The sequence below is a fragment of the Hyla sarda genome, chromosome 3 (genome assembly GCF_029499605.1).
Source record: "Hyla sarda isolate aHylSar1 chromosome 3, aHylSar1.hap1, whole genome shotgun sequence".
Classification (NCBI taxonomy): domain Eukaryota; kingdom Metazoa; phylum Chordata; class Amphibia; order Anura; family Hylidae; genus Hyla; species Hyla sarda.
Window position 1 is genome coordinate 180,938,771 of NC_079191.1, and position 27,749 is coordinate 180,966,519.

At 41.9% G+C, this 27,749-nt stretch overlaps 1 protein-coding gene across 2 annotated transcripts in view; it reads right to left on the bottom strand.

Moving 5' to 3' along the window:
- The window catches only part of EPHB3 (EPH receptor B3), a 44,437-nt gene extending 17,905 nt beyond the window's left edge, over nucleotides 1-26,532 (bottom strand). For both annotated transcript variants that reach the window (XM_056565673.1, XM_056565672.1), the window contains exon 1: nucleotides 25,825-26,532. In XM_056565673.1, coding sequence (XP_056421648.1) covers nucleotides 25,825-25,885 — 61 coding nt within the window. In that variant the 5' untranslated portion in view covers nucleotides 25,886-26,532. The remainder of the gene's footprint in view (nucleotides 1-25,824) is intronic.
- Between the last annotated feature and the right edge of the window lie 1,217 nt (nucleotides 26,533-27,749).

A 27,749-nucleotide genomic window follows, 5' to 3' on the forward strand; every position in this document is an offset into this window, starting at 1 on the left:
AGCTGTTTTTCTAATGCTGGATAACCCCATTAAAAAGAAAAAAAAACTTAGCGCCTTGAATAGCATGAATGTATCAAATGATTTATGTAACCTGTCTCACACAGGCCATACACAAGACCAGCCATATTGCCCAATACTTGTCGAACTGGCAGCTACCTTTCAACACCCTCCCTGTATTTCAATAAGGCGCTACTAGACAAGATTTTGCAGCACATTCTACACTATTATGAAATTTACTGCAAATCACCAGCAAAGTGTCAACTTTTAAAGGGCTAGAAAAATGGAGAGAAGGAGCGCTCGATGGTGTAATATCGCCAATAATGACAAACGCTAAATGTGAAGAAGCGCTTACCATAAAATGTTGTGCAACGGCCAGCACAACATGGAAAAGAGTATATATCAAAAGCCCACTGCTGCCATTCCACAAGTAAACAGAAATAACCACAATCCACTTCCAAAAATGGAACTTCAGGTGCTGAGGGACCAGGTAGTAATATGGGCAAAAAACTCTATTCCCAGTATGCAAAGCGTTTCGCGCATCTGCGCTTCATCAGGCACCATATGCCTGATGAAGCGCAGATGCGCGAAACGCGTTGCATGCTGGAAATAAAGTTTTTTGCTCATACTACCTGGTCCCTCAGCACCTGAAGTTCCATTTTTGGAGGTGGATTGTGGTTATAACTTTTAAAGGGGTCTTTCTAAGATTAAAAATTATCTAGCAGATTAGTGGAAGAGCTGTCTGTAAACATACGGCGCATGCGCTCCTGCCTCAAAGCGCAGCACAGAATATGAATATGCCAAGAGAGGGAGATTGATTCAGGAGACAAAAAGAAGTAGGGGCGGAAAGCCAGCGGGACCCCACCTCCTGCATGCAATTAACTGAATTGAGCATGGAAGCTCTCTAGGCAATATCACAGGAACTACTGGACCAAATTTGGTATGTGACACTTCTGTGGACTCCTGGTCACCCACCCTATAACCCTGTGTATTGGGTTTAGTGTGGGTGATCACGGTGACCATTTTCCTTTAAACTGTAAAGAGTATTTGGACTCACTAAAATTAAAGACAGTCATGTAACATTTTACAATATGTTACAGAGTTTTAGTACAATATTTGCAGCTTCTGTAAGTAATGCATAATGGTGTTAAGGGGTACTCTGGTGAAAAACTAATTTTTTTTCTAATCAACTGGTGCCAGAAAGTTAAACAGATTTGTAAATTACTTCTATATAAAATACTTCCAATACTTTTCAGCTGCTGTATGCTACAGAGGAATTAAGTTGTTCTTTTCTGTCTGTCCACAGTGCTCTCTGCTGACACCTCTGTCCATGTGAGGAACTGTCCAGAGCTGGAGAGGTTTGCTATGGGGATTTATTCCTGTTCTAGACAGTTCTAGACACAGACAGAGGTGTCAGCAGAGAGCACTGTGGTCAGACAGAAAAGAACTACACAACTTCCTCTACAACAAATTGTATGCAAAAGGAAACTTTATTTTTGCTTTAGAAGAAAACGTCCTTTAAAGAAGAAATACATAAAGCATCTGGGTGCCACAAATTGGACCAGCTGCTGAGAGCCGATTTTCCGATCTTTATGTACTAGTCAGCGGAACAAATGCAGATGTAATGTTGCATATAATAAACTGTGTCCAAAGAATTCCTGGGGAGCCCTCCCTAATTTGATCCAATCAGTGCGGATGGAGTTTTATTTTAACGTACAGAAAGTTTCAAGATGTATTCAACAAAAAGCAATAGAACAAATTCCTTATGGGTCAACTACAAACGCAAGTATCATTCTGACCAGTGCTTCTTAAACTATTAGGTAGCCTCATCCCTGAGGAGCCCCCTAGCTCTTGGTGAGACATAGCTTGGGTGGCTGCAAAAAATCTCTGGTCAATCTACAATTTATACTTAGTTTAAATGTTATACAGAATTTACCGGATTTTTTGCCGTATAAGACGCACTTTTTCTTCCCCAAAACTGGGGGGGGGGGGGGGAGAAGTTGGTGCGACTTATATGGCGAATACACCCCTATCGCGGCGGTCCCTGTGGCCATCAACAGCCCGGGACCCGCGGACAATACAGGACATCACTGATCGCGGTGATGTCCTGTTTTAACCCTTCAGACGCGGCAATCAAAGCTGACCGCCGCGTCTGAAGCGAAAGTGACACTAACCCAGCTACTCAGTCGGGCTGTTCGGGACCACCATGGTGAAATCACGGCGTCCCGAACAGCTTACAGGACACCGGGAGGGAACTTACCTGCCTCCTCGGTGTCTGCTCCCTGCATGGCCGGCGCTCTCTTTCGACGTCATCACGTCGTCGCGCACGCCGTCCCGTCAGCCAATAGGAGCGGCGTGCGTAGCAACCTGATGACGGCAACGGAGAGCGTGGATCCCGGGGAAGAAGACGTCCGGAGCGTCGGGGACACCACGGGGACGCGGCGACAGCGATGGAGCAACATCCAGGCAGCGGTGACTGGTCCGGAGCAGCGGGGACACGTGTGTATTACCTCCTATAACAGTGGTCTTCAACCTGCGGACCTCCAGATGTTGCAAAATTACAACTCCGGGCATGCTGAGAGTTGTAGTTTTGCAACATCTGGAGGTCAGCAGGTTGAAGATCACTGTTGGATTCAGAATCTTTTTTTTCTAGATTTTGCACCTTTAAAATTGGGTGCGTCTTATATGCCGGTGCGTCCTATAGGGCGAAAAATGTTATACAGAATTTATATGAAAAATAGTAGTAGACAGAGCAATATTTGTAGATTTACATGGACTTTAACCACAATTGGTAAGAAGCCCAAGCATCCCCTCGGCCTGTCTGCTAAGGCCATGGCATCACTTTGGTCTATCTAGGGAGGCTACAGTATGTCTTGATTTTTAATATATACACATTAGGGATCGACCGATATCGTTTTTTTTTAGGGCCGATACCGATAATCGGTGGAGGTTAGGGCCGATAGCCGATAACTTATACCGATATTCCGGTATAAGGTATCGGCTATTTAACCCCCTGCGACACCGCTGCAGATCATTGATTTAAAGCGGGCGCTTTAAATAAATGATCTGCAGTGGCTTTTGCGGGGCCATAGGCCGCCGCCGCCACCCGCTTCTCTCCCCCTACCTGTCAGGGTGGTCCGGGCCATCCATCCATCGTTCCTGTAGTGTCCGGGGGCGTTCCGGGTGAAGAGTGAACAGGTTCGGGCTGTCCTTCTCCGGCGGTCATCTTCTCCACTCCGGGCAGGCTCCGGCCTAGTACGCTGCATAGACGCCGCTGCGCAGTGACGCCCGTACGCAGCGCCGCACCTGTCACGGCGTAGCGGCGTCTATGCAGTGTACTAGGCCGGAGCCTGCCCAGAGTGGAGAAGATGACCGCCGGAGAAGGACAGCCCGGACCGGTTCACTCTTCACCCGGAACGCCCCCGGACACTACAGGAACGATGGATGGATGGCCCGGACCACCCCCATTACGGGTAAGTTTAATTTTTTTTATTGACTCGGAGGATGGGGGAGGGGCCCGACCGGTATAGCGGTATGGGCAAAAATCCATACCGGTATACCACCCAGCATCACGGTGGGGGGTGCGACGCGGTGCGGTGGGGTGGTGGTCGCGGTGCGGGCGGTGCATTATCGGCTTATCGGCAAGGTAATTGCCGATACCGATAATGCCCAAAATCGTGATTATTGGCCGATAATATCGGCCATACCGATAATCGGTCGATCCCTAATACACATAACAGTAGTTTGGAGTAGTCGTATCAGTCCAGTGATGCGGATGCAAAATCATAGAATGTTGCAAAATCTTGTAATACCTTTTTTATTGGACTAACAGTATTTTGTAAATACAAGCTTTCGGGAGTCCTCCCTTTGTCAAGTCAAAAGCATTATACAGTGATCCCTCAACTTACATTGGCCTCAACATACAATAGTTTCAACATACAATGGTCTTTTCTGGACCATTGTAAGTTGAAACCAGACTCAACGTACAATGTACAGACAGTCCAGATCTGTGAAACATGTCAATGGCCGGAAGAACCGACCAATCAGAATGGACATTCAATGGTAAAACCCCTGTATTACTGAAGTGTATGCACTGACTGGTGTCTGGTAGTGCCCCCTACAGTACAAGGAGGTATTACATGTTCTGTACTCTTTACCTGTATTACTGAAGCGTATACACTGACTGGTATCTGGTAGTGCCCCCTACAGTACAGGGAGGTATTACATGTTCTGTACTCTTTACCTGTGCCAGGGTTAGCTGTTCCTTTAGACATCAGGTGAGGACGACTCCATGTTACTTTTTTAGGACATTGCGTGTTCTGTACAGGACCCTGAAGAAGCTCCTGTCCTCTACATAGACCAGTGTTTCCCAAGCAGGGTGCCCCCAGCTGTTGCAAAACTACAACTCCCAGCATGCCCGGACAGCCAAAGGCTGTCCGGGCATGCTGGGAGTTGTAGTTTTGCAACAGCTGGAGGCTCCCCGCTTGGGAAACACTGACATAGACCGTGATTTACAGCTCCCAGCAGATCTTTCTTACTTTTATATGTAAGGATTTGCTTTATCTATATTAGTTATCTACTTATTTTTCTTTAATCCTCACTTTTTCCTATTTTTGGATGACATTTTGGTGCCTTTAGAACCAATTACCAGGTTTCCATAGAGTTCTGGTCTCAACATACAATGGTCGTCCCAGAACCAATTAATATTGTAACTTGAGGGACCACTGTATGTATGTATGTGTATATATATATATATATATATATATATATATATATATGTGTGTGTATGTCAGTTGCTACAGTCATTTTTCGTCAGGAAACATGGTAGATGCTTTTTTTGGTAAGAGTCTCTTTGTAAACAATGGAATCTGTTGTAACACATTACAGTAATTGGTCCTGGAAATGATATGGAATTGGACCAACACTGAGAGCAAAGGTGAACAAAGCCTTACACATGGATGATAACAATTGCAATTATTGTGTGTCCTCTTCACAAAACCAGTACATCAATGGTATTCCATATCACCATTCCAGTCCCCAGTGAATCATTTCAGAGAAAGTTTAAACAGCTGCCAAGTCTCCACAGCGCCAATGTCACCGTCACTTTGCTACGAAGCTGATATGAACATTGCGCCCCTTGACTTTAATTAACATTTCTACCAGCTCAGACTCATCAAAACTGCAGCAATCTTTAAAACAAGGCTGAAATATGTATGGTGGGAAGGGTTATTTTTCCTGTCCTGATTAGATGCAGAATGACCCATCCAATAACCTTGTTAAGTCTGATGAAAAACGGAAAGCTGCTTTTCCTCCCCGGCGACTCACTAGTTTATGAAAATGAAGCAAGGAAAGTTAACCTTTAAACCCCTCCAAAAAGGAAACCAACCTTAAAAGAGCAAATTATCATAAAAATAATATTTGCACATTTAAGAATCACAGGACAGCAATTGGCAGCGATGGCCTTTGTCATTTAATTTCAGCATTTTTTCCAAAGCTGAAAACAAGTACTGTAAAACATCAGCCGAACAGAAAACTGGCATCGTACATGTTTTTTTTTTAACGGCAGCGAATTCAATCGAGCACACAAAGGGAGGGGCAAACTTCCCGAAATCACCTAGACATCACATCTCAGTAGATTAGCTCCCTCAAAGCCCTTTTACCCAGGCCAGGGCTGTATGATGTCAAGTACCGATTTCGATCGGCGCCAAGTCTTCACACTGCTCGGTCAACGAAAGATCGCTAAAGACTGCTTATGTTGGCTACGCACCACTCATTTATACACGGCAATGTGCAGTCAATAACAATGATTTTAAAGGGGTACTCTGCCCCTAGACATCTTATCCCCTATCCAAAGGATAGGGGATAAGATGTCAGATAGAGGGGTTTCGCCGCTGGGGACCCCCGAGATCTCGGCTGCAGGACCCACCTGTTGCGGCTTCCGGAAACGCTGGAGTCTTCGGCTCCCGACCACGGTGACGTGGGATCATGACGTCACGACTCCGCCCCCGTGTGACATCACGCCCCGCCCCTCAATGCAAGTCTATGGGAGGGGGCATGACTACCATCACGCCCCCTCCCATAGACTTGCATTGAGGGGGTGGGGCGTGACGTCACACGGGGGTGGAGAAGTGACGTCACGATCCCACGTCACCATGGTCGGGAGCCGAAGCCTACAGCGTTTCCGGAAGCCGTAGTCGTGAAATCACGATCTCACGTCACCGTGGTCGGGAGCCGAAGCCTACAGCGTTTCCGGAAGCCGTAGTTGTGAAATCACGATCTCACGTCACCGTGGTCGGGAGGCGTTAGGATGAGAGCCTCCAGCGCTGCCGGAAGCCGCAACAGGTGGGTCCTGCAGCCAAGATCCCAGGGGTCCCCAGCAGCGGGACCCCCGCGATCTGACATCTTATCTTCTATCCTTTGGATAGGGGATAAGATGTCTAGGGGCAGAGTACCATTTTAATGGTCACTCAAAAGACCCAATCAGCCGATGTTTTCCAATTAGTATTTTTTTAATTCGTCAGCTGATCATTGGCCAATTCTCGGGAAGGAGAATACTATACTGGGGGTCTAGTTTCAACCATAGAATTCAGCATTTTAGAAAAAAATAAAACACTCCTGGATTTTTAAGCTTGTTTGCAATGGAGGCTACTAAAGAAACCTCTAAGGCAGATGTGAACATGGTCTAAGCACTCCAGAAGTTAAATTGACTCTTCCACAAGTTATACCTTACTACTGGACACAGAAAAGCAATAGTGCACCAGTGTCTCTCACAGTCCAGTAGGCTCTAGATTCATAAATGTCTGCACTAGAGGTTCCATCGGGAGCCTCCAAAGTAAGCATAAGAAAAACTACTGGGGGAAATAGAAAAAAAAATAAAATACAACAGTGCTGCATTTCACATTATTTCATCCAGAAAAATTCCAGACGCCATGCCGGAACCCTGATGGACTCCATATAGTTAATGGGTTTTGTCAGTCGTTGTCTGTCTCTATAATTCAGTCCATCCAGCACTGGTGTAATTTCAAATTGTTCTGTTCCTATGACGGAGCAAAATGGAAATAAAAATGCAGATGTAAATACAGCACTCTCTAAAGTGCCAACAACTTTTTAGCTACAGTCAGTTACATCGAAAAAAAGTAGTAGTGGGGTTTCACAATTATGCAAATTTGACAAGTCTTCCCCACTATTATTAGGTCAAGTATTTTTCACGAATTCATGGGACTTCCTTATTATAGAGCATATGTATTTTAACCAGGAATTAACTTTTTATTTATTTAGTTGTGCAATTCTGGGAAATAGGTGTTACCTTTTCCCGTCTGTTACATACAACATTTTGAAACATTTTCAATTAGCTGAATCATTTATGCTGGTCCTCACTGAAGTGTAATGCCTCTACATGGACATTCATTGTGTGCATCTGTACGTTCTACCCACTGGCAGCAATGACATCAGCTGTAAAATATGGAGACTCTTAAGTACAGCCGGAGACGCCAAATGAGATAATTTCAAGCACTCTCCGATGAGTTTGTACAACAGGCCTGGAGGTATAAGTGGAGCACCACGGCATCTAAAAATATTTACCTGCCTCTCCACTAGAAACTTTGGCATGTCAGTGACCCTTTTTCTTAGTCTTGGCTTTTAGATGTATAGTGGAAAATAGACTTTCCATAATTTACTACATGTTCCGCACAACAGTTGAGCCAGACATCTGTATGTAATACATAGTAATCATCGCGGGGTTGTGAAGAATCCAATTGTTTGTATTCAACTATAATTGGAACATTTATCACTATAAACATATGCAAATGACGGTGTATTTATTTGCGGATGAACCTAAAAGCAAGCGACCAATGGCGTTAGCGCTGAACTGCAGTTTTACCTTAGATTTTTTCAGCAGATCGGCTTTGCATTAGCCGACAATCTTTGTGAAGCAGATCCAGTCATAGTCAAGGCTTCCATAGGTACAGGCCACGCATACTTTACATAGCAGCAATCCACAATTTAGAAATAATCTGGGCAGCAAAAAATGGTCATCTGCTTTATCATTTTCATTTTTATTTCTTAAAGTAGCAGATTGAAAAATATCCTATTTTACAGCCCTGACATATGGAACCTGGCAAAATAATTTTCCATTATTCATCCAGAATACAGATTAGCGCAAGCTCGGCAATTTATCACAATACTAAAAGACTACTTGCTGACAACGGATGGTAAGTGTATATTTTCTACAAGGAATAGAAAAAGGGGAGATTTATGAAAACCTGTGTAGAGAAAGAGTGGTGCAGTTGCCCATAGCAACCAATCAGATTGCTACTTTCATTTTTCATTGGCCTCTTTAAAAATGAAAGAAGCAATCTGATTGGTTGCTATGGGCAACTGCACCACTTTCCCTCTACACAGGTTTTGATAAATCTTTCCCTTCGTTTTTAAGGCATCTCTTTACGTCATATTGATATACAGTCAAGTACAAGTATATGCCATATACTTGGATCCATAGGCAGCACTACCTAAATAAGCAAAACCGTAAGTTTACTTTATGGCAGCGCAAAGCAAGAATTCAGTTACTTAAAATAAACTAGTTACATGTTAGATAAAAGGACACATAGGTAAATATTTTCCACCCATCAGATGAACATTCCAAAACTCATAAAGGTTAACCAGTCCGACGACACTGTTCTACCTTACAGATCACCTGACACTGAACTGGGGAGGGAAGGTTTATTCACTGTAGTAACAACCCTCCACGATGTAGGAATGCCTGCATAATCACTAATGGAGGGAGGTCCAGATGCCCTATAGTAGGGATCGGACGATTATCGGTTTGGCCGATATTATCGGCCAATAATAACGATTTTGGGCATTATCGGTTTCGGCAATTACCTTGTTTTTTTGTTTTTTTTTAGGTGACTTGAGAATAAGCAGTCTTGTGTACACATGGAATAGAAGTATTTCTATAGCCAGTATATGATTTGGATCTAGTATTTTCTGGTGTCTTCCACCCTGCAAGCTTTTCCTGAGCTCAGCCCCAGAGTGGGTGTAGACTAGCTGCTGTAATGTCTCCTATAACATAAAAGAAGATATTCTGCTCCCCTACATCCCTGTAGCACACCCTCAAAAGCAGTGGCACAATGGTGTACAAAAGAAGAGTGAAATGTAAATCTAGCAATGGGTTGAGACAGTAAAACACTTAGAGAGAGTCTACTCCCCCCCCCCCACCACCAACTCCATAAACTTATATGGGCAGCATGAAACCTGATCCCTCCGCTGATTGTCTCATCTCTCTGTATGGATTTAGCAAGAAAAGGAAGGATCAATGATAAATCCAGGGGGAATGACAAGAAGGGTCTTATAGAGTATAAGGAATAGGATCTCATTTTACAAAATTTCTAATATTTGCTTGTATCATCGCAGTAGATGCAAAACTACAAATGACAATTGTATCCAAATAACAGAAAATGAACATTAAACATAGGGACCAATACAAAAAATAAAAATAAAAAAAGTTTAAATTTATGGTGGTCACACCACCCCCCAAAAGGGAATAAAAACAACAACAAAAAATAGCAAGCTAATCACAAAAATCACAATAAAAATATTGATTAGATTTTCAATATATACAATCAATATATCAATTTATAATAACAGGCTGTAAATCCATTGAAATTGTTCCTAAAACATAGTGGAAGCGGGTTTATCTGTTTATATACAAGAGTTCAAGCTTCACAATGATACAGCAGTGGAAGGAGGAGGCATGTGAAAAGAAAGACAGATACAGAACCACCTCGATACTGAATTATTAATACATCTTATGTCTGCTGGAAACATATCCCTTCACTTTCAATAAGGGTTTCTTACATTTGCACACCAATATATTCCTGCTTGTGTGCAGGCTGATGAATTTTATATTGAAGAAACACAAATATCAACTATCCAACAATTATGTGAACCTAGAAAAGAGTTGTATTTGTAAATTCAGTTCATCGGTGATATTGGGGATACCAACGAAATAAGGCATGAGAGCAGCATGTTACAGTAGATACCCTAATACAGCTTGCCCATGTGTGAATGGCTAACACCCAAGACATTAAAAGGGGTATTCCAGGAAAAATTTTTTTTTTTTTTAAATTATATATATCTATATATATATCTATATATCTATCTATCTCAACTGGCTCCAGAAATTTAAACAGATTTGTAAATTACTTCTATTAAAAAAATCTTAATCCTTTCAGTACTTATAAGCTTCTGAAGTTAAGGTTGTTCTTTTCTGTCTAAGTGCTCTCTGATGACACCTGTCTCGGGAAACGCCCAGTTTAGAAGAGGTTTGCTATGGGGATTTGCTTCTAAACTGGGCGTTTCCCGAGACACGTGTCATCAGAGAGCACTTAGACAGAAAAGAACAACCTTAACTTCAGAAGCTCATAAGTACTGAAAGGATTAATATTTTTTAATAGAAGTAATTTACAAATCTATTTAACTTTCTGGAGCCAATCGATATATATATATATATATATATATATATATATATATATATATATATATATATATATAAGTTTTTTCCTGGAATACCCCTTTAACCCCTTAACGACGAGCACCGTAAATGTACGTCCTGGTGACGTGGTACTTAACACACCAGGACGTACATTTACGTCCTAAGCATAACCGCGGGCATCGGAGCGATGCCCGGATCATGCGCGGCAGGTCCCGGCTGTTGATCGCAGCCAGGGACCCGCCATTAACCCCTCAGATGCCGTGATCAATACAGATCACGACATCTGCAGCATCGTGGTCACTTAATTGGATGATCCGCGGCGATCCAATCATCCAGCACGGCAGCCGGAGGTCCCCTCACCTGCCTCTGCTGTCTTCTGGGAGTCTTCTGCTCTGATCTGCCTTCCCGCAGACCAGAGCAGAAGATGACAGATAACCCTGATCAGTGCTGTGTCCTATACATAGCACTGAACAGGATTAGCAATCGAATGATTGCTATGAATAGACCCCTATGGGGACTATTAAAGTATAAAAATAAAAGTAAAAAAAGTAGTAAAAAAAAATGTGAAAAACCCCCTCCCCCAATAAAAAACGTAAATTGCCCCATTTTCCCTATTTTACCCCCAAAAAGTGTTAAAATGTTTTTTATATACATATTTGATATTGTCGCGTGCGTAAATATCTGAACTATTAAAATAAAATGTTGATGATACCGTACAGTGAACGGCGTGAACGTAAAAATAAAAAAAAAGTCCAAAATAGCTGCTTTTTATAACATTTTATTCCAAAAAAATGTTATTAAAAATGTATTAAAAGTTTTATATAAGCAAATATGGTATCAATAAAAAGAACAGATCACGGCGCAAAAAAATCAGCCCTCAAACCGCCGCTTATACGGAAAAATGAAAAAATTATAGGTCTTCAAAATGGGGGGGGATCTTAAACGTACTAATTTGGTTAAAAAGTTTGTGATTTTTTTTTTTTTTAAGCGCACCAGTAATAGAAAAGTATGTTATCACGGGTATCATTTTAATCGTATTGACCCAAAGAATAAAGAACACGTCACTCTTACCGTAAATTGTACGGCGTGAAAACGAAACCTTCCAAAATTAGCAAAATTGCGGTTTTCTTTTTAATTTCCCCACACAAATAGTATTTTTTTGGTTGCGCCATACATTTTATGGTAAAGTGAGTGATGGCATTACAACGGACAACTGGTTGCGCAAAAAACAAGCCCTCATACTAATCTGTGGATGAAAATATAAAAGAGTTATGATTTTTTGAAGGCGAGCAGGAAAAAATGAAAACCGTAAAAATTAAATTATCTGCGTCCTTAAGGCCCAAATGGGCTGAGTCCTTAAGGGTTAAGCCTGTAGAAATGTAATTCAGTAATAACACAGTGTTGATTTAATAGCAATAGGATAGACAACAGAAACATCTTAAAAAAAGAAATAAATAAAAGTCACTAACTAGTCACTTTAAGGCAGGGACCTGAAAAAACCCAATGTATTGAAACTGTTTTGTACAAGGATTCTTTATTAGTATTACATTACACATGTGTTGCCAAACTACAATGAGAGGATTTACAAAGGGTTTGGTACAGAACAGGAGGTGGTGGGGGAAGGGGAGCCAAGAACGTTCTTATATCTTATTTCTGGTATTGTGGCAGATCTAATTCTAGAGCTGCTAATTCTGCAGCTTCTCTAGCTCTTTCCCAGGCAGTAAACCTAGTTTTCCTAGGTACAATGTGGTGGGAAGTGAATTTTATGACTCGCATTGATTCTGAGGCCATGCACTCCCCTTAGCACTAAGATTTTACAATACAGACGGAAGGGAGACTGCCTTTATACCCTGCTGTCACAATACACACTTTCGCTCTTATGCAGACTTCAAATTGGGCGTGTCAGCGACATATCCAAGGATCCGGTATTATGGGACTGTTTGTTGATGCCTTTGGTGCGTGACACGGCTGCTCTGTTTACATTACGTTACATTTGTGTGTGTATGTATATATATATGGTAGGTAGCAAGCTGCAAGAAATTATATCTGCACTCACCGCGAGAAACGCGACCAAAAGCTCCTACATGGAGATGCCGTTGGAACCGGGAAGTATTTGGTGCATAGCGTTCAGAAGGCGATCACCGGCAATTTCGCACACAAAGCGCTTCTTACGGCCTGATAGATATATATATATACACACACACACACACACACATACATACAGTGGTCCCTCAAGTTACAATATTAATTGGTTCTGGGACAACCATTGTATGTTGAAACCATTGTATGTTGAGACCAGAATTCTATGGAAACCTGGTAATTGGTTCTGAAGCCACCAAAATGTCATCCAAAAAATAGGAAAAAAGTGAGAATTAAAAGAAAAATAAAAGTAGATAAAGCAAGTCTTACATATAAAAGTAATAAAGATCTGCTGGGAGCTGTAAATCACTGTCTATGTCAGTGTTTCCCAAGCAGGGAGCCTCCAGCTGTTGCAAAACTACAACTCCCAGCATGCCCGGACAGCCTTCGGCTGTCCGGCCATGCTGGGAGTTGTAGTTTTGCAGCCGCTGGGGGCACCCTGCTTGGGAAACACTGGTCTATGTAGAGGACAGGAGCGTCTTCAGGGGTCCTGTACAGAACACGCAATGTCCTAAAAAAGTAACATGGAGTCGCCCTCACCTGGTGTCCAAAGGAGCAGCTAACAGGTAAAGAGTACAGAACATGTAGTACTGTACTGTAGGGGGCGCTACCAGACACCGATCAGTGCATACGCTTCAGTAATACAAGGGTTTTACCAGTAAATTGCACAGTCTGATTGGTCGGTTCTCCCAGCCATTGACGCGTTTCACAGATCTGGACTGTCCGTAGCATTGTATGTTGAGTCTGGTTTCAACTTACAATGGTCCAGATAAGACCATTGTAGGTTGAGGGATCACTGTATATTATATTATATATTATATATATATATATATATATATATATATATATATATATATATATATATATATATATATATATATATATATATATATCTCCGTTGGATAGATTTGCATTCTACTGCCTGTTCTTGCGCTACTTGGCTTATCCGCTGGGCTTTGTGAACTATGATTTTACATACTATTTAGACAAACCTTACCCGGTGTCACAAGGACATTGCCTTCAAAGTTTCATCCCGGATCCGTACTTGGAATTGTAGCAAGAAGCCATAAGAACAGTGACCCGTTAAAAACCCAAAATAAAACTTCCTGAAAAACATCTAAAAAGTTAAAAGTCCCTTCAAAAACTTTTTCTTTCTCAGCGAATATCTTCCTGGCTTCCTCACTATCGTCATGAGGTAACTTGCTAACCTTTAAAGTCATTTAAACTAATGATTCCCAAGTTCCCAGAGCTGCTTGTCATATTTTCATTGTAAATTCTGGTATACTGCTTCCTACTTCCCATAAAAGAAAAAAGCCCTTGAGGGATCTCTGCAAGGCACGAACCACCAGACCATATAGAGAGAGTGATATACAAAATAAGTACACACAACACAACACTTTTCCCTGAGAAATATTTCTCTTTACAACATAAGGTTTCAGTGTAATTTCTAACCCTGGCTACGTTTCAAGTTGGACACATTTTTCTCATTAAAAAAGGAGGGGAAAAAAAGAATAAAAAAAGAAAGGCCTGGATTTGGTGCAGATTGCTGTGTAAAACAGGGAAAGCTAATCCTAACACAACCCCCTCCATCAGACAGTCCCCGGGGAGACCCCCTCCCTACAGGACAGCTCAGCTTAGAAAAGGCCCCTGTTGAGGGGGAGGTGTAAGCACACATGTACAAGCTTTTCCAGGCCTATATTAGAAAATGTAGGACTTTTTGGCTGCCCTTTGCCATGCTAAAATGGCTCCAGGGGGTAACGTCTAATGATATTTAATATTAAGACTTGGGGACAGATTAATGTTTCAGCATTGACCAATGCATTTTTATTCTTTGTCTCGATGATTTTCTTTTCTTTTTTTTGGGAAAAGTAGCAGCACTGTGGCCACTAACTGAAGACTTAATCTCTACAATAAACCCAAGATGTCGCACTAAAGCAAATTCTACATAAGCATGCCCTACAAAATGCCAAGTAAATTAAAACCCTTTTTACAAGCAATCAGCCCAACCCTTAACAGCCTGTAAAGTGTTAAGTGGGTACTACGTTACATATGTATTCAGCCAGTAGCTATTTTTTTTTTTTCCCCAAAATTTTTTGCAGTTATGTTACATCGGTCATTATAAATCTTGCCTGGAGTTGCCATGGTAACAATCCAGGAATTTTGCCAAGATGAACTTTGATACTGGTTGTATCATACGGTTACATTATTCTGGGCAAAGGGCCAGGACATGGAATGACAGACAGAGGATCGATGTCATTTAGTAGTCTATGACTGGCAAACCACCCCAAAATCATTAAAAGACATATTCAAATGTTATGCCGTGTGCACGTGCCTTAATATGAAATAAGCAGGCAAGAAGAATATGAGCACACAAATGTCAGGGTTTATTTTTTATCTAACAGAACCCAAATATGCCTTTTTGGGTCCCCGTTTACAGTCACAAGTCACAGCCTTACCGCAGGACTGATGAGCTAAACTGACAGCTGTCACGTTGGGTCATCAGAAATCCAGTCAGGCCGGAACTTGCAGCGGTAACACTGGTGTATATGGCTGTATCACACTGGGGTAAAATCGGCTTTAAAGTGATGATCAGGTTTATCCCAAAAGAGGCTATATAAGGTTAGCTGAACCCGCTGATTTCACTGGGATCGACCATTTATTCTATGTGTATGTCAAAGATTTCTTCCAAAAAGAGGATCAGATATGGTGACTTTTACTCCTGATCCTTTTTGCTCTCAGGAGGGATAAGTCAGATAATCTGGCAACAGCTTACTCCCCCTCTCCCCACTGACAACACATGCATGCTCGGCCAAGCCAAGTGTGCATCTATATGGGGATTTTGTTAGGTTTATCTGCTCCCGAATAACATGTAGACAACAGTTAATGCTGGCCCTTGACAATATACTGTAAGATTTGATGCAATCCTTGGGCCACTACAAGCACTTTGTTTACAGGGAACATGTCCAAGGATGTGAAACACCAAGTGTGAGCAATACATGTATGAAAGGGATTTTCTGCCACTAACAACTACTATTCAGAGCTCGGAGAATTTGGATAGCATTGTCAGCTTTTTCTAATCCAATTCTAGAAACTTCTCTTGTCCATTCACGGTATCATCCTGCACACTGGTCACTTGCATTGTTCACTCGTGGGTTAACATTCTGTCTGCTCATCTCATGATAATATGATACCATGATGACAAATTATAGACTCAGAAGTGCTGCCAATGGCAGCTGGATTTGGTCGGAAGGCCACTAGTACGACAGGTTTTCTGAGACAACATTATGGGAAGGGCATTTGATATATACATTGAAATCCTACCCCTTAAAAACGCTTTTAGTACCATTTTATACAGAGAGTTTTACCTTAATGATATAGAAAGCCTGTAATATCACAGTATTTGTTGTTTTTTATTTTCAGAATTTCAGCCCAATATGGCTATCTTTTAAAAGACAAAGATATGATTCTGATATAATGTAAGCCAAAAAGTAGACACAGTCATGCCAAGGGCCCAAGCCCAGAGCACTGTCCCAAAGGGCAAGGCCAATACACAAGAAAACTGCTCCACATAATAGATTCCTCCCTCTCTGTCTGCCATATTGCAATGCCTCTAGGGGAGAATACCTCTGGATTATCTCTAAAGAACACAAAATACCTTGCGAGGCATCAGAATTTAATAGGTGTCATATTATAGATCTGTACTGCATGTAATATGCTCTAAAACTGCTCAAACGTTGATGTAAAAGTGGCATGGACACAAGCAAAAAAATATATATATAAAAAAATACGTTTATATAAAACAAAAAACCACACAGCTTAGCCTGCTAAGGATAGCTAATGCACTACCACAATGGGAATGTTAATCCACACATTCTAATTTACTAACATGTAAAATTTCATATGTAAATTAACGTTCCATACGAATGCACAAAGGGTTGACTGAAGAAGAGAAACAGCAAGTTTAAGTGAAAACAAATGCTGGCAAAGCCCAAGGACAGGAATCATTGTGTATTTATGTATACGGATCTTTACATAAGCTTGCACATACATATGATCAGGTCAGGAGACTAGCGGTGAATAATCATGAAACAAGTCACATAAAAGAGCAAGAAAAACACAAAAGTAAGCAAACAAAACACATATTTGACCCAGCATTCCTTCTAGGACCAAAGTGGTTTAACTCTATATTTGAGAAAACAGATTATTCACAAATTCCAATAAAGGTAAACCTCAAACTGCCCAAACCAGAAGAGAGAAACAGGGTGTGATCAGCACACAAAACTTCATGGTCCCGATGCAGTAAAAACATAGGAAAGTCAGCCTGTACAAGCTGCCCCGAAAGCAAACACACAGGACCATCTGTAAGTCTAGACACGCACAATGGGTTTCTGGTTTCAAGAGGTATCATTGACATTGATCCTGTGTACACAGGAAATGGAGGGGTTAATGAAGACTCATGAAAAATCCATACCAAGGGTGGAATCAGAAATCTACAGCATCATCGCATGTTTCTGACACAAGTCAGTTCCAAAATGTTACCAAACACTGACAACCTAAGTAACCCAGAGAATAAATACCAAAGGTTCTCTGAAATCCTTTATATTGGCTATAAAACTGCTCAGACACAGCTTAGGATCAGTGTGAATAAACCCCTTTACGCAATACAGTAGATACAGGAGGAGACACCTGGAATACAATTTCTGCAGATAACAATGGAAATGCTACAAAACATGTTTTCCAATCTGGTTAACAGAAAAAAGGAGGCAGAACAGGTCTGTATTTTACATGAATATGTATGTCGACTCCTACAATAAAACGATAACTATACATCAGACAAAGCAAATGGAATTACTTTATTAGAGAATACTAGCGGAGTACCCGGCACTGCCCGGTTTTTCCTTGTGGGGAGGAAAAGCAACAAAGGGAGGAAACTTTTTTCCTCATATCCCCTCCTCATATTCCGACCTCATATCCTGTCCTCATATTTTGTTGTCATATCTCGACCCCATATCCTGTCCACATAGCTTATCCTCATATCCCGACCTCCTATCCCGACCTCATAGCAATCCTCATTTCTAATCCTCATATCCTGTCCTCAGGTGGGGCTGTGTTGTGGTAAAGATATTGTAAACTGAAAATAAAAGGGGTGTGGCTTAAAAGGTGGGCGTGTCTTTGTGAGATGGGAGGGTGTGGCTTACCAGCCGAACTGATGCATTCACCAGGAGATGCAGAGCGGAGCTTGTGGAGTAAGGCACCAGAAGTCCCATACACGTGCATGGGACTTGAAACAAAAACCCCATCCTTCACATATTTGGGAAGGTTAGGGGTTAATTTAACAATTATATATTTTTGTTTGACATATAAGTAACACGTGACCAAGTATTATCTCCAGCCATACTAAAATAATGCTGGAACATACATTTCCCATATATTTGCATTTGGACTTTAAACAAAACCCCGACCTTTGCAAATGAGGGTCGGTTTAGTGCTGGGCGATATACCGGTTCATACCGAATACCAGTGTGTTTTTTCTGTACGATATGAATTTTTTCCCTATACCGCAATACCGGTCGTCCCCCCTCAAATGAATTATCAGCCACAATAATGTTACCCGCAGGCGCTGCTCTCCTTCTCTTCCTGTGAGCCGTGGGCGCTGGAAATGGATGAGTTGTGAGCCGCAGGATGGAGAACGGAAGCTGTCACCTCCTCCTGCAAGCGCTGAAAGCCAGTGGGACGCGGCCGGTCATGTATAATTAGTTCCCCAGCGCACTGCGGCTGATAATTCATTCGGGGGGGTTAAGGGGTAGATGAGAAGGGAAAAAAAAAACGTCAAATACCGTGGAACTGCCATGAGTTTGAAAAATACTGTGATACACATTTTTGGGCATACTGCCCAGCACTAGGTAGGTTGGGGTTAAATTAACTATCCTATATTTTTTAAGTGGACATATCAGTAACATGTGACCGAGTATTATCAAAATATCTCCAGCCGTTTGGAAGTTATGCAGTAACATATTTCCCATAGACTTGTATGGGACTTTAAATAAAACCCTGACTCTTGCAAATGGGGGTGAGTAAGGGTTAAATAACCTAGCCTATGTTTGTTGTTGACATATAATTAACATGTGTGCCAAGTTTCATGTTAATATCTTTAGCCGTTTGGACGTGATGCTGGAACATATAAACACACATTGAGTTACCGTATATACCGTCAAATACTGTGGAACCGCCATAAGAGATATAAATATATATATTACAACAAAGAACTATATATTTTGCTCCTAAACATCAAACAAATGGGTAAATTGCTTGTATGCTCCTCTAATAAACAGCAAACCAACAATGCAGAAATGTGAAAACATCCCAAGGCATATGTAGCACAAAAAAATAAAAAGAGCGAGTCAACATCCCAACAAAGCAACAAAAAGTGACACTCTGCACCCCACCATCTGTGGGAGAAGGAACCAAGTGTCTCTCACATAAGTAACAAACTGGCCGTAGAGATGTGAACACACAGGAATCCAGGGGGTGTAAAAACTTACGACACACCTGTGTTTCTACCCTTTTCACTAGTCCAAAAACAGACACAAGAGAGCAGACATAACAAACCCTGGCGAGCTTCATCTAGATCAGAGTACAGACAGCAGAGTAGATATGGGCACACTGAATTATGTGAGATTATCACTTCTCGCCCTTATGAGGTGACGTATTTCTACTGTACCAGCTCACGCAAAAAGCACTTCAGTAAGCCAGGCAGGGTTTATGTGGGGTTCACACAGGGCACTTACAGAAAAGGAGTTTGATTTAAAGGGTTACTATCGTTTAAAAAATTAATAAATAAAAAACACACATGTTGACATGTTGCCCAGAGTCTCACTCCCTGGCTGTCAATCAAATCCAACCTTTTCACTATAGAAGTCTATAAAAAGGTCATATGTGCAGGCTTAGGATTTGATAGCGATGCTGTGCACTTCTCTGGCTTATAACTAGTGGTCGCAGCACGTTTTAGGATTAAGACCCGATACGAGTAAAACCTACTGACATGTCCGGGCAACATGTCTAAAGGGTTTTTAATTTTATTTTATTTTTCTAAGTAAAAGTAACCCTTTAAAGGGAATATGACAGCAGCCTCTTCCTTATCGTCACAGACAGAACTAAGTCTCAGCTTAGTTTTAGGCCTAGTGGCCAAAACGAAAATGACAAGATTTCAGAATTATTTCTAAATATACAGAGTAAAATTTAAAAAATGAAAAAAAAAAAACAAAAAAACAACATCACCACAATTCTAAAAAAAATATGTTTAACATGAAACTTGGTTTAAAAAAATAAATAAATAAATAAATAAAAAAAAAGGGTAATTTTCTGATGACATATTCTATATAAAATGTATTGAAGTGGTGATGTTATTCTGCACCAAAACCTATATCAAACTTTATTAGTAAATTTGTCACATTTTACGACTCATTTCTCCTTTTGTTTGACATTAAAAAAAAAAAAAGTGTCAAACAATGTTGGGACATTTCTACACTCTGCCGCGTAGCTTTTATTTTTCCATCCATAAACGCAAAAAAATTATGGAAACTTAATTTAAAACCCTTTGTCATGCCGCTTATTAAATCCTTGTAGTGCCAACTCTGCATGGTTTTGACTTTATACATACAAACAGCTTTTTTTTTGTGTGTGTTTTTAATACAGCTTCTGGGTCCAGACCACTCTTAGATCAAGTCAAACCTACTACTACTAACCTACTAGACTCTATGGTCATCTAAGTTCACTTTACATGGAGTACACATATTGCGGCCATAACACATGACCCTGTGAACATGGCCTTACACGTAAATGTACATGTAAAGAGGTATTCCAGCACTTTAAAAATTCTAAAAGTTAGCCAGGATGCATTCAAATACAAAAAGAAGCATACTCGCTTGCCCCAATCCCCCACCATTGCGGATCCACGCTGTTTTCCGTTGTTTCCTCTGACATGTCATCCTTCTAGTAAATGCCAACTCAGCCAGTCACCAGGTGAGTGTTTGTTTTTTAAGTGAGGGTGCAGTAAAAAACAAAACAGTCAATGCTGGAATAGCCCTTTAAGGTACACTTACATGGGGTGGTTTTGTGGCAAACCTGACATGTTATTCACAAATGGCTGAGGCTCATGGATGTGCAGGTTGTGCTGGCAGATCCACACAAGAATAAGCCACATTCACTGGGGGCTAATCCATGGCTTATCTGTGTGGAATGCCCAAGATGAATGAATATTCTCATTCTGGTCACATGATTTGTTTCCCCTCACAGTGAGGATAGAAAAAAACTGTGCTAATCTTTCCACTGCATGTGAATGGGGTATAAAATGCGGGATAAAGAAGGTTAGTAGGTTTGACATCGATTACAAATGATTTGAACACACAATATGTAATCAATGTCATATCCTGTAAGTGTGAACAGGGCCTTATGTTACATCGCAGCAAGAAAGCAAAAGGCAAAGAAATAATATGCTGAGTTGCCCATAGCAACCAATCAGATCGCTTCTTTCATCTTTCAGAGGCCTTTTCAAAAATGAAAGAAACAATCTGATTGGTTGCTATGGGCAACTCAGCAACTTTTCTTCTGAACAGGTTTTGATAAATCTCCCCCAATGCCCCCAAATGTAGCTTTTTTTTTAATAGTCAAAATAGATTGAGAAATGGAAAAAGATACAAATATGTTATTTGTTGTTTTATAAAGGACCTGATCACATCACCCTATGTTTGTGTAGAAGCCAAACACAACCACAAGGCTTCACTGATGTGACCAAGGCCAAAATTGTCCTTTTGGCATTAGTCACAATGGCCGGCATTTGTCATTGTAGGTGTAAGTGAAGAATTTGTCATTGTAGGTGTTTTCTACACCTTTTTTTCTGTGCTGGTAATGTGTAGGAGCGCCAAATTTATTAAATGGACACAGAGCATTTGATACATTTTGTGCAGATAGACATTTTCTGAAATTTCTCTCTTCACATACACCAAAAAGCTAAGCTAAGTCTGGGCTGGTGTAGTTTTAGAGACTTTTCAGTGGCTTTGTGCCCTTTTTGCGCCTTTTCACAAAAAGGCTCAGTTCATAAAACCCTTCCATATCATGTGTATTGCCAAAATCAGTGGATTGTAAGTGAAAATCTGCAGAAATGTGTAAGCCAAAAGGGACCAAAAAGGGGGGGAAAAAATGGCAAAAAAAAAGGCGCAAATAAACCCTGCTTGTGCCTTTTTTGTGCCTTTTTAGACAAAAAAAACAGTCTAAAGACAATGATAAATTTCGGCCAGTATAGAGTACACGTATTTCCAGTACAGATAAGAGTAGTAGACAACACTATTCCTTACTGCAGTCAATAAATAATAATATATACCACACAGCATACTTTTTTTTTTACATTGGGTGTATATAGGTTATGTCTCCTACTCTATGCCTATACAGTATGATACATTGCAGACTTTCATAGGTATACATCAGAAGCTTTTACCTTGTGTAAGTGTCAAATGTTGGTTTAAAACATGACGTGGGCACATTTTAAACAAACAAATACCATACAAAGAATTATGTAATTATTAATATTTTCTGCACGCAATCTTTTTTTTCTTTCACCTTCTTATGACTTTCACATTCTAAGGCTGCATTCACACCACGTTTTTTTTTACAATACAGTTCCGTATACGTTTTCAATGTGAAAACCGTATGCATTGACTCTCCATTGAAAACCGTATGCCAAAAGATGCATCAGGTTGTGTCCGTTTTTGGTCCGGGTGAAAAACTGTATAAGTTTTTTTTTTTTTTTAACATGGCAGTCAATGGGAACCGGATTCCAACCGGTTTTCACCATCAGTTTTTGACTTTGCAGTTTTTTTTCTTGGAATTTCAAACAAGTGAAACTTTATTTATAATGGAATGAAAAGTTAAAAACGTATACATTTTTTTCTTAAAAAAAACGGATGCAACCGGACATCATTTTTCAAACCGTATACGGGTTAAAATTTGTACACACGTTTTGATACAGTTAAGGCTGGGTTCACACCACATTTTTTGCCATACTGTTTTCAATCAGTTTTTCTAAAGAAAACTGTATGGCAAAAAAAAACAGATGGAACCATATGGAAAAAAGTAAACTGTATGCATTTTTTTACAGTTTTTTTGTCATACAATTTTCTTTAGAAAAACTGATTGAAAACAGTATGGCAAAAACGTGGTGTGAACCCAGCCTTAGGGTGCATTCACACCACGTTTTTGCAATACAGTTTCCGTATACATTTTCAATGTGAAAACCGTATGGAACTGTATTGAAAACCGTATGCATTGACTCTCCATTGAAAACTGTATGCCAAACGATGCATCAGGTTGTGTCCGTTTTGCATCCTGTACGGTTTTCTCAGTTTTTTCCCCGTAGTCTACCATGATTTTTGGTCCGGGTGAAAAACTGTATGAAACCGTATACATTTTCTTTTAACATGGGAGTCAATGGGAACAGTACAGAACCGTATGTGCATACAGTTCCATCCGGTTTGCACCTTACGGTTTTTGACTTTGCACAGTTGTTGTTATTGGAATTTCAATCAAACAAGTGAAGCTTTATTCATAATGGAGTGAAAAGTTAAAAATGTATGTTTTTTTTCTTAAAAAACTGATGAAACCGGATGTCATTTTTCAAACCATATACAGGTTAAAATTTGTACACACATTTTGATACAGTTTAGTCAGGTTTTGAGGAATCTGTTTTTCATCAAAAACCTGATACGGGAAGTGTATTGCAAAAACGTGGTGTGAATGCAGCCTAATAAGGCAACACAAGTGTGAATGATCCCGAAAAAGGAGCCGCAGCGGACAAGGTGTGGTACATAAGAAGATTACTTCTATACTCGGTTACACTGCCAGGAGGATTTCTGTAATTATACAGGACAAATGAATCTATTTCTTCTTTGTCTTTCCTCTGCATTTATTGAGCATTCAGGAATTGTATTGTTCAATACCTGTTGCCAAAACACGGAGAAAGCAGCCATTTTGGTGGGCTAATCCAAGTCACTTCTAGATTCTGCTACACTATAAGTGTAAAACTCTGTACGTTCTCATAAATCTGTTTATTTTTTAATTGTCATTTTTTTTTTGTATTATTAATTTGTCTTCTATCCCTGTTAGAGATGAGCGAATTTACAGTAAATTCGATTCCTCACAAACTTCTCGGCTCGGCAGTTGATGCCTTATCCTGCGTAAATTAGTTCAGCCTTCAGGTGCTCCGGTGGGCTGGAAAAGGTGGATACAGTCCTAGGAAAGTCTCCTAGGACTGTATCCACCTTTTCCAGCCCACCGGAGCACCTGAAGGGTGAACTAATTTACGCAGGATAAGGCATCAACTGCCGAGCCGAGAAGTTTGTGAGGAATCGAATTTACTGTAAATTCGCTCATCTCTAATCCCTGTAGAAAGTGATCAATTGTTGCATGTACATGGGTCTTTCTCGTTTCTCAACCAGGGTGCCTCCAGCTGTTGCAAAACTGCAACTCCCAGCATGCCCGGACAGCCTTTGGCTGTCCGGGCATGCTGGGAGTTGTAGTTTTGGAACAGCTGGAGGCACATTGGAACAGCTGGAGGCACATTGGAACAGCTGGAGGCACATTGGAACAGCTGGAGGCAAATTGGTTGGGAAACACTGTTCTAGGGAGAAGTAGATTTTGCTCTTATTGTACAATACAGAGATCTGCAGCGACAAACAACACAAATGTAAACATAAACCATCATACAAAGCACTAAATATTTGTATTTGGTCAGATCCAACAGGCACTGGTCAAAGCTTTGTTATGTTCCCATCTATTTACCACTTCCACCTAATGTAAATAGATCTCCAGATACAGGACAGGAGTCCCCCCCCCCATAACCAAAAAAAAAAGAAAAAGAATGTGAGGTCACATGATGGCGCATTTCACCTGGACAGAATCAGTATGGACAATTCCCAGGGACTGAAAAAGAGGAGGGGGCGAGGGACTTTACTAATTGGCATTAAGAATAGGAAGAATGTGACAGTACACAGCACCAGAAATGATTAACACATATACACACATCCTATTGTCCAGCAAGTTACACAAAAGATCCACTAAAGAGGAAACGACACTCCATTATTCCTTCATTCACACCATTAAAATAATAGAGTTATGCTAAGAAGCCATCCAAATGGTCAGATCATTGTCTTTCCCCCCAAGTTTACACTTCCTAGGGGTCTCTCTGGAGTGGAAATGGTCACCCACTGTTTTGGGAACTTTTACCCCGCCCTGTTCTTATCATCAGGTATCCTAAAAGGTTAAGGCAAGGAAGATGGAAGACCTTAAGGCGACAAAAAAGATGGAACAGCCAGAGGAAATCTAACTAAGCAATAAAGGGCAAAACACTGATCAATCATATGAATGGGAGAGGCCTTCAACACCTTCCAGGCAATGCCTGACCCCAACTAGACAGGGAGTCAGCGACTGCTTCCATATGCCAGTCTTTCCCAACCAGGGTGCCTCCAGCTGTTGAAAAACTACAACACCCAGCATGCCCGGACAGCCTTCGGCTGTCCGGGCATGCTGGGAGTTGTAGTTTTTCAACAGCTGGAAGCACCCTGGTTGGGAAACACTGCCATATTGGCCACATAGACCAAAGCAGCCTTCCCCAACCTGTGGCTCTCCAGCTATTCAATAACTACAACTCCCCATATGCCAAGACATGATGGGAATTGTAGTTTTCCAACAGCTGGAGAGCCACAGGTTGGCTAAAGAAGGCTTCAAGCCCTATGGGGGGAAAGCTGAGCCTCCCAGGCTGCACCCCTCGCACGCCATGTTGAGCTATCCCGGCTATTGTGCAGAGTGTGGCCCCAAATTATAGCCATGTGAACACCCTGGACAAAGAGGAACTGCACAGGTGAGGGGCTCCCACACAGGGGGCCATCAGAGATACAGGCTGGGGCTACAACCGCGGGGTACACAGCTGCTGGGAAATGACATCTCAACAATGGGCATACTGGGGCTGGTAATGCACCGCCAGTAGACGCAGCCAGGCCCGGGCTCAGCCACAGGTGTCAGGGCACAGGTCGTGTAGTCGCCCCAGGGACCAGCAGGGACTGATCCCGGTCCCGACCCCCGTGTGTCCGTATTAGCAGGCAGAACACGTAGTGTGCACCGCTCCATCACACCGATCCGCATCTCACCTTCCAGTCCGGAGACACCCGCCAGCAACAGCAGCAGCACCGAGCCCACCGGCCCCAGCATGTCTGGGGGACCCGCACAACGACACCCGCTACGAGAAGACAGGCAGCAGGCTAGCCGCTCATCCAGCCCCGGGGACCGCTCTCCCTATATCCAAGTGAGGACAGTTCTCTCTATATCCAGCACCGGGGACCGATCTCTATATCCAGCACCGGGGACCGTATATCCAGCACCGGGGACCGAGCTCTATATCCAGCACCGGGGACCGATCTCTATATCCAGCACCGGGGACCGATCTCTATATCCAGCACCGGGGACCGATCTCTATATCCAGCACCGGGGACCGAGCTCTATATCCAGCACCGGGGACCGTATATCCAGCACCGGGGACCGATCTCTATATCCAGCCCGGCTATCCTCCGGCTCTGAGCTCCTCCAGATCAAGTCTCCGCCCGGCTGTAACCCGCGGGTGTACGCCGATCCCTTTTGTTCCTCCTCTCCGCGGGTGTACGCCGAACACTATAGATTCCCTGGGGTATACTCGTGCCACTCTGGACCCCCGCGGGTGTTTACAGTCTCGTGGGCACCCCCCCCGCGGGTGTACTCGGGTAACTCCCGACCTCACACTGGCGAATCCCGCACTGCAGCCACAGCTCAGTCTGGGGGAGGGGGCGCGTCAATCACAGCTCCGGCCCCGCCCACCTGCCCTGTCAGCAGTCACCTCTCCTATAGCTATAGTCTGCTACCAGCACAGGCTTCACCCAGCCAGACGAGGCACACGTGGGGAAGAGAGCGGGAGGGGCGGGGCTTAGAAAAAAGATGAATTGAGAAGGGCGGGGCGTGATGCTCTGACGCCACGCCCCTGGTGTTTATTGGTCGTTCTCTCTGTTGCCATAGTGACATATTGGAAACCGTCAATCAGGGATGAGGACCAGCTGCAGACGGCGACCTCGTGCGGCCACGCTGGGGATTTCGGGCGAGGAGTAGAGGAAGAAATAAAGAATGGAGCGCAGGAAATAGGAAAGGAATCGGGAAAAGTACAGGCGGCATTAAAGGCGATCCATCATCAGCTTGTCTGCATACAACCTCTGGAGAGGAGGCCTTAAGGCTTTTATTCCTAGTCCTTCTATAGTGACGTTACCGCCAATGAGATCGGTTATAGGCGTTTCTTACATTCCAAGAGGGATTGGGGGATAAAATTCTATTACATACATGTGATCTAGATATAACTTAGGCTGGGTTCACACTACGTTTTTCCCATACTGTTTTCAATCAGTTTTTCTAAAGAAAACCGTATGGCAAAAAAACGGATGGAACAGTATGGGAAAAAGTAAACCATATGCGTTTTTAAACCATATACTGTTTTTAAAAGTGCATACGATTCCGCCCGTTTTTATGAAAAAATAAATAAATAAAACGTTTTTGAAAATGTCCATTTTTAATGGGAGGGGTGTTGGGTGGGGACTTCAGGATGCAAATGCATAAAAATCGTATACGTTTTTCCCATATGGAACCGTATACATGTGCGTTTCCCATTGACGTCCATGTTTAAAAAAAAACGTATGCAGTTGCAGTGCGGTTTTTAAACCGGAGACAATCATGGCCAACCACGGTTTTGTCTCTGGTTTAAAAACCGCACTGCAACCGCATACGTTTTTTTTTACATGGACGTCAATGGGAAACGCATATGTATACCGTTCCATATGGGAAAAACGTATACGATTTTTATTTTGCACATGCACTTTTGCTTCCTAAATTCCCCACCCAACTCCCCTCCCATTCAAAATGGACAAAATGGATGTTTTTTTTAAAAAACGGACAAACTGTATGCACTTTTAAAAACAGTATACGGTTTAAAAACGCATACGGTTTACTTTTTCCCATACTGTTCCATCCGGGTTTTTTTGCCATAAGGTTTTCTTAAGAA